At 39.4% G+C, this 8,725-nt stretch overlaps 1 protein-coding gene across 3 annotated transcripts in view; it reads left to right on the plus strand.

The window, feature by feature from the left end:
* WDR26 (WD repeat domain 26) overlaps positions 1–8,725 on the plus strand; it is a 41,345-nt gene that overhangs the window by 23,785 nt on the left and 8,835 nt on the right. For all 3 annotated transcript variants that reach the window (XM_024209254.3, XM_024209255.3, XM_024209256.3), the window contains 2 exons: positions 4,140–4,280; positions 7,665–7,784. In XM_024209254.3, coding sequence (XP_024065022.1) covers positions 4,140–4,280; positions 7,665–7,784 — 261 coding nt within the window. The remainder of the gene's footprint in view (positions 1–4,139; positions 4,281–7,664; positions 7,785–8,725) is intronic.

Below are 8,725 nucleotides of genomic sequence, written 5' to 3' on the forward strand. Positions count from 1 at the left end.
ATGGTTCAAAAACATGGGCAGTCTTCAAAACAGAAGACTAAAAGGCAAACTTAAAATCCTGAACCATAGCCAGATCTTCATGTTGGGTAGTATCTGTCATTCTGAGTAGTTGACTTAAGTTGATTTTAAAAAATATTGATAATAAGTAAATAATAGAAAAACCTAACTTAACTATAATAAATTGGAGAGTCTTCTGCCATGGACATAAGGAGTACCTATGTTGTTCCTCCATCTCCTGAAGGTAAGGACAGGGCAATCTATACTCTGGAAGTACCTCCCGGGCTCTCTGACAAGTGATCTCATGAAACCTTCCTGCCTGTGCCAGCCCAAGTACCCCTCAGCTTCTTTCACGGGGGGTACTGCCTCTCTCTGTCAGGGGACCGTTGAATTCTCTCCAAGATCTCAAGTGAAAAAGAGTTGCCTTGAATAAGGCTAAAATAAAACAGAGGGAGGGATTGTTGGAGAACTCTCTCACTAGCTCTCAAAATGAATTCCAGAGTTCCTATATATATATCCCAAGGAGTTCAAAGGGCCCCAAGCAAAAGGGGAGACATTGTCTGTCCCCTTACCAAGAGGATGTGCAAAAAATGGATGCAACAAGCCGTACTCCATTTCCTCTCCTTACCATCACAGAAAGAAGCCAGAGGAGTTGAAGGCCCTGATGGCTAAAAAGAAAAGTACCAAGACGCATGTAACTCACCCCTGCCATCCTAGGTGTAAGTTTTCTGAGACATTGCAAAGGGTGTGGCAGGGTGTTTTGTTTTGATAGTGATGCAGTTGTTGAAGTCCATCTGGTTATAGCAGGAAAACCTCAAAAGAGGTCTTGAAGAGAGAGTCTAACCAACTTCAGTTTAATTTATTAGTCTAATCTTTAGTGAAAGCTTGTTCCACTTGAGCTGGATCCCCTCAGCTTTAACTTTAGATAGTGGTACTCGGCTATTTTGTTATCTACGTTATCCCAGAGGAGTGCAGATCTCTTGGCAGTTTGTAGATGATGTGGTTTCTAATGCAGCTGGGATCTGGTTCTTGGCAATTCATTATCAGCCCTTCAGAGGGAAACAAATCTCTTGTTCTTACGGGGCAATAGACTCCTCTTGTCTATGAAAAATCTTAATATAGAAGGGACTGGCAAAGTAAGCTGAGACCTGATTTCAGGAATGGAGCCTTCACCCTGTGTTTGAGTGTGACAACTTTTTGGACTACCAACCATGAGCTTCACATCTAGGAGCCACAGCAAAGTCATATTCTTGTCCAGGAGAACATACTTGAAGGTTGCTGCCATGGAGATGGTATCCAACTGAAAACCCGCATGCGGCTCTAACCATTCCTACTGTTCTCACTGTAGTCAGGTCCATCTGGAGGTGAAAAATGAGAGGCCACATTCTTATTGGGTAGGGGGGACTTATTGTAAAATAACAGCATGATAGAAGAGACCTGTCCTCTTTCTACACTGCAAAAGGACTGTATTGTAGCAGTGCTTCACCATGATCTAGTCGTCTTCTTGATTCTGGTTGCCTGGCATTTAAAATAAATTAATTGGGGGGATTTTTTGGTTGTGGGTTGTTCTGACCATCACAGTTACTCTGAGAATATCTTTCCCTGAATGTCAGCTTCAAATACCTTCCAATTTGGCAAAGAGACTGGAACAGAGATGGGTATTACAATTCCACATGTAGTAGACATTCTCCAAGAAGGCTTAGCTTTGGGAATCATGATGCTAAAGTTTCTGCATTATTTTGCATCCTTTGGTTAAGAAACTGCCCAAACGACAAAAACGCCTCCGTGCACCTGGACGTCCAGCAATTTCTTAGAACAGCCTTGTTGACCAGGCATTTCTGTGGAAATTATAACCTTGTTTTAATGCCCTTACGCAAAAAGCCATTCAGTGACCATATGGCTGTTAACCAATGCATTGACTACATTCTACAAAATAGTTCTTAAACTTCAGTGGGTACAGCCTTAGGAGGGAGTGCTACGCGCTTCACTGCAGACAAATTTTTGTGTGTATTTCAGAGTCTTCGTTCCCTTTATAAAAGATCTTACACTGCTCAAAAATTCTGTTATAGGATTTGTGGACCTTGTTTCACCAAAGAATAGGAAAACTCATCTGTCTGAACGCTGCTGCTTTTCTCTTTTTGTGTCAAGTAGCAAGGCCTGTACACCTAGCCCATCGGGGCAAACTAAGGGATATGTGAAGGAGTTTCTATACTTAACTTTAAAAAACTGTGTAAACTCATTTCCTGAAGTAGGCATACGTTTTAAATTAAATAATCTAAAAATCTTAACTGTGGCGATAACCTAAACTGGAGAGCAACTTCAGAGGAAGGAGTTTAGGCTGCTGCCAGTGTCTGAGATCTGTCTGCCTCATGCAGTAAGCATTGGGCCTTCTCCTTCAGGATCTATGGAACTTGCTATTTAAGAGAGGAAATTTTCAGGTAAGCACAAATAAATAATCCTAATCTATCTCCTTTTTCTAGCCTTTTTTCAGGTTCCATAAATACCTCCAGTGCCTGTCTTTGCACTCTTCCTTGTTTTCCCAAGGGGTAGGTAATTAATGAGTCTAGTCATTTTCACTGCTGCAGTTTGGACCCTTATGGGCAGCAGGGAAAATGACAAGAATAGTCTTGCTTTCATTCTGAGTGCTTGGGAAAATGTGAAAATGGCAAGAACGGTCTCTTCTGCCCATAAGGTTCTGATCTGGAGCAGTAAAAATGACTAAACTAATCACATTTCCTCAGCTTTGGCTAGGAGCAATGAACAGTGACAAAAGGAACTGGATCTGTGTGCAGGCTCAGTACTGCATTGATTAAAGTTCAGAAGGCTAACTCTGCACTCTTCACTTGCCAGGGGTGATTTAGTGGAGTTAATTTATTTTTTTATTTTTTTAAATCCCTGAAGAGACTTTTTTCAGTATGGGAAAAGACAAAAGCCACAAAGGATAGTGGGCAAGTAGGAAATGTTTTCAAATAATGGAGAGTAAAAATACCTAATAAATACTCCCCTGATTGACCAGTTGTTGTTAATCTGTGATCACTATACTCTGTATCTTTAATATGACTTGGGACAGATTCATGAGGCTTGACACCAGTGTGACTACAGTTGGGCCAATACTCAACTGGAAGATTTCAGGGTTTGGATCAAGCCAGCAACTGATAAGGTGTTTAACAGCATAAACACCTTAATATTTCAAATAGTTGATAAATACCTTATGACTTCACTCTAATGAGCTGTCCTGCCATTTAAATTGTTAAGCACTATCTTACATTTTACAATCTACTACCATTTTAACGTGATTCAGTAGGCGAAAGGAATGCCTCATGCATTAATCTAAACTGTCAGTATTAATGACTAAATACAATAAAACAAAGGCACTTCTTCATAACTGGCTGACAGTCCTGTAACATTTTGTATCACTTTAATAAGAGAGGCTCTTGCATTCCTAAAACTACAAAGAACTGGAGGAAAATATTCTTATTACGGTCAATTGAATATTTTATTTTGAAACTAGCAGTTGGAAGTGTAGTAGCGGACTATGGCACTAGGAGCCAGGAACTCTGAAATTCTAATCCTAATTCTGTCATGTTCACTGCCTGACCCGAGGCACATCACCTAACTTCGGTCTTATTTAATCATCTTGTAAAACTTGGTTAACAATACTTGTCTACCTCACAAGGGTGTAAAGACTGGTTCCACTGTGTAAAGTTCCTACAGTGCTTTGAAGATGAAATACTGCAGAATTGCTAGGTATCCTGCATAATCTAAAGTATGGGCCATATTGTAGTATTGTTTTTGCACAGTACTCTGTCAATGAGTTCCACAACAAAACAAAGGAAGAATATAACATTCTCAGAATACCTACTAGTACTTCTCTCTGTATGTTGGGAATTTTGGAAAGGCTTTTTTGTGTGTATATGGATCTACTCTATAGGGTAGTAACTGCTCACTTACAAATAGAGATTAAGATTCTCTAAAGAGAATGTTTTGTTTTAAAAGATAATGGCCAAATCATACAGGCCTGAATTGGGTAAAAATCCTATAAAAACCCGGGACTATAAAATTAGGCTCAGGTTGTCTTGACAGCTCAAATTATGCCAAATATTGACTAGTCTTTTTACCATATATGTATTTGTTTTACTTAGGATACGCACCAGTTAAAATTGCTTAAAACATTAGAAGGCCATGCATATGGTGTTTCTTACATTGCTTGGAGTCCAGATGACAACTATCTTGTTGCCTGTGGCCCAGATGACTGCTCTGAGCTTTGGCTGTGGAATGTACAAGTAAGCAATCCTATATTAATATAAAATGTCGTGTTTAACTCTAGCAGTTGGCTTTATTATGCATTGGAACTGTTCAGTAAGGATGAAATCACTTCAGTAAGCTTGTTTCTATATAGGTGAACATGGAAACATTGCAGTTTTTCATTTTTATTAAAAAGGTTGCTAATAGACCCAAATCTTTCCCAAATCTAGGTAGAATATAAAATTTGTATACTAAATGTGAACAGAACTGAAACTAATTTGTCAGTGAGTCTACTCTTCATGGATCTTCTGTCCTTTCAACTCTGGAATACAAAGAGGTGGCTGTAATGTTTCCATTCCAAATGATCATCCATGCCAGAGAGAAATTACTGTTTTTTGAAAAGGTCTGGATGATTCACTTCAAGATGACTTCTTTGAGGATTTATAAGGAGTGAATTCCTTTAGTGCCATGGTTTTTAGAAACATTACAACTCATCTTTATAATGTTCAAGTGACATTTATGTGGCTTATCTACAAGGTGAGGAAGTAGCTGGGAACCCAAGTACTGTGTGTTCTTTAATTTTGTGATCCAAGTGGCCAGTATGGTGGAGTCTGACCCATCCACATAGTGCTGAAACGCTTGTAGGTGTGATCTAAGAGCATTTGGTCCTGTCTCTTTGTTCAGTGTGAGACAGTCGAGAGAGTAATTTACTTTTTGGCTTTAGAAGACACATGTAGCCCATACAGACTGAATCTGGACACGTTCAGATTGTGAAGAATCTAAGGTGTCATTTAAAATAAAAAGGTTTTTAGCACCTGTGGCTGCAGAGATCACATTTGAAAAGTTAACAGTGTAAACCAGTAATCATTGTCTGAGTTTGCAGGCACCTCTGAATCACTGTTTTAGGCTAAACTCTGTTCCTTATTAATCTCTGTTGGAATGTCGACTCTTAAGGCCAACAAAGACCTTTCAGTATCAAGGTTACATATTCCATTGCTGATCATTTTAGGAGATGGGAGTGAAGCCCTTGAGATAATAGGGAGTTGTTGCAGGGAAGGAAGTATATAGGGAAGAACAGAAGAGAGGCTTAGAGAAACAAAAGGCAGAAGTAGTGGGAGCAGCGTCCCTACATGCAAGCTCACTCTGGTCAAACCTCCCGGTGATACCAGTGGGAGATCAATGAGGATTGAAGGGAGTATGAAGTTCAGAATTTATATCCCTATGGATTTATATATCGGACCATAATGAAACATGGCATTTGGCCCTTTCAAATGAGTATGATGACACTCCTACTTTACAATCCATGGACAAAAGTCAATTCTAGCATGGAGAGTTTAAGGTACAATATCCAGAGAATGGTTAACTATAAGTTATTGTAAGGAAGACATGGCCATAGCAGAGAAGCTAAGTGAACTCTTTGCATAGGTTTTCACAGCAGAAGATGTGAGAGAGAATCCCACCCCATACCCATTATTTTTAGGTGACAAATCCTGAGGAACTGTCACAGATTAAGGAGTCAGAGGAGATTTTTGGAACAGATTGATAAATTAGAATCAGCAGGATCAGATGATATTTACCCAAGAGTTCTGAAGGAACTCAAATATGAAATTGCAGAACTATTAATTGTGGTACGTAACTTGTCCCTTAAATCAGCCTCTGTACCAAATGACTGGAGGATAGCTAATGTAATGCCAATTTTTAAGAGGTGATCCTGGCAACTACAGGCCAGTAAGCCTAACTTCAGTACCAGATAAGGTGGTTGAAACTATAGTAAAGAACAGAATTATCAGAAATGGCAATAAACATGATGTGTTGGGCATGAGTCAACACGGCTTTTGTAAAGAGAAATCATGCTTCACAAATCTTTAAAAATTCTTTGAGGTGGTCAACAAAGGTGTGGATAAGGGTGATCTAGTGAATATAGAGTACTTTCAAAAAGCCTTTGACAAGATCCCACACCAAAGACTCTTAAGCAAAGTAAGCAGTCATGGGAAAAGAGAGAAGAGCCTCTCATGGATCAGTCCTCTCATGGATACATATAAAATGATGGGGTCAAAATTAGCTGTTACCACTCAAGAAAAAGATCTTGGAGTCACTGTGGATAGTTCTCCGAAAACATCCGCTCAATGTGCAGCGGTAGTCAACCTAATCGAATCTTAGGAGCCATTAGGAAAGGGATAAATAATAAGACAGTAAATAACATAATGCCAATATATAAATTCATGGTACACCCACACCTTGAATACTATTTGCAGTTCTGGTCTCCCCCTCTCAAAAAAAAAAAAAAATTTAAAAAAGGAAAAGGTACAGAGAAGGGCAACAAAAATGATTAGGGGTCTAGAACAGCTTCCACACAACGAGATACTAAAATGACTGGGACTGTTCAACTTCGAAAAGAGACGACTAAAGTGAGGATATGATAGAGGTCTATAAAATAACGAATGATGTGGAGAAAGTGAATAAGGATGTGTTTACCCCTTCACATAACACAAGAACCCAGGATCACTCCGTTAAATTAATAGGCAGCAGGTTTAAAACTAACATAAGGAAGTACTTCTTTGCACTATGCATGGTCAACCTGTGGAACTAGTTGCCAGGGGATGTTGAAGACCAAAAGTGTAACTGGGTTTAAAAAAAAAAAAAAAAATAGAGAAGTTAATGCTGGATAGGTCCATCAACGGTTATTAGCCAAGGTAGTCAGGGATCCAACCCCACGTTCTGAGTGTCCCTACCCCTCTGGCTGCCAGAAGCTGGGAGTGGACAACGAGATGGATCACTTAATAATTGCCCTGTTCTGTTCATTCCCTCTGAAGCATCTGGCCCTGGCTGCTGTTGGAAGACAGGATACCGGGCTAGATAAACCGCTGGTTTGACCCACTATCGTCGTTCTTAAGCTTTTTGGTACTCTGCTTTGTAGTATTTAAAAAAAAAAAAGTCTTGTCTTGCATTTTTTTGGTTTCCTCTTTTCTTCAGTCCTTTTTTTTTCTTTTTCTGTGCCTGTCATTTATCTTTTCCCTTCCTTCATTGATCTTTCACTTTCTCTTTCCTTGACATCTCTTCTTTCCTTTCTTCTTCCCTCTAAATCCATTAAATACACCCACTGCCTGTCCTGGCTTCAGATCTGAAGTGGAAGCAAAAAAGTTCTGAGACTGAGCTCATTGCAACTGCTCGAGTGAGAACATGGCTGACAGTTTCCCATGCTGAAAGAAAATTAGAATGACCCCAGCTCCACCTTTTCATTGCTCCCTAGAAGGCTTTCATAGTGTGCAACTTTTTTTTACCTTTTTATTCAATTAATGCAGTGAAATGTCCATAATTAGAAACACTAGGTTAAGTTTTCATGCACATCTGTTAATTATGTGTCTGTAGGAGTGGGGAACACTGGATTTTGTAGTGGTTGATTTTCTTTGTTTCCTCTCCAGACTGGGGAGCTGAGGACAAAGATGAGTCAATCTCATGAAGACAGTTTAACCAGCGTGGCTTGGAATCCAGATGGGAAACGCTTTGTAACAGGAGGGCAGCGTGGACAGTTCTATCAGTGTGTAAGTTCTACCTGTGTGTTCATGTCCCCTCAGAACACTTGCTTCAGTGCAGCTGAAAACAGCAGAATGCATGTAAGAGTAAAAACTAGGCTGTCAATTAATCGCAGTTAATGCCTGCGATTAACTGAAGACAAAATTAGTACCTTTTTTTAACATGTTCATTGCATACCTCTGGGCGGGGAGGTGGCCCCATGTTCTGTGGAGTGGGGGCTGAAGCCCTGAGCCTATATTTGAATAGATAGAAAATATTTTAAAATATTTAAATAAAAGGTATTCTATTGTTGTTTAATAGTGCAATTAAAACTGATTAATCACGATTTATTTTTTTTAATCGCTTGACCGCTCTAGTAAAAACAGGTGTAACATGGTTAATGGGTCTATTTTCTCTATATGTTGAGGTAGTCACTAGAGTACATGTAATGAAAAATAATTTAACTTGTTATAAATTTAGTTGCCCGTGGAATCTTTTGGCCCTCCTACTTTTGGAGGTAGAGTAGCATGTATACCAACGCCCTGACAGGGCTTTTTCATTCTTTGGTACCAAAGCAAGTGTATTACTGAAACAAACATCAGTATGCTGGGTCAGTTTAGTGGATGAACAACTTCTTTAGCATTCTCTGACTTTGGTTCACAGGAATCATTGACTAGTGAACACTTTAGGCCAAGGAAACTAGCTTTCCATAGAATTCATCTTGACTATTTAAATTTCTAGCATGCAAAGCTATAATTTTTTAACTATTTACATTTAAAAAGGGAGGGAGGAATCAGTCCTATGAATATGTTGTGGACCATCCATTTGGGGGTTTGGTTTCTTGCCGTCTCGATCATTGTGTTGGGAGTACAGCGATGGTGCTGGAAGAGTTGAGGTCTTCAAATAACTGGCTGACTTGAGCCAGGAGTTTAGATTTCAACCATGTCAAACAAGGGATTCTCCTGTTTCT

This window comes from Terrapene carolina, unplaced genomic scaffold (genome assembly GCF_002925995.2).
Source record: "Terrapene carolina triunguis isolate 2854851 unplaced genomic scaffold, T_m_triunguis-2.0 Scaffold406, whole genome shotgun sequence".
NCBI lineage: Eukaryota > Metazoa > Chordata > Testudines > Emydidae > Terrapene > Terrapene triunguis.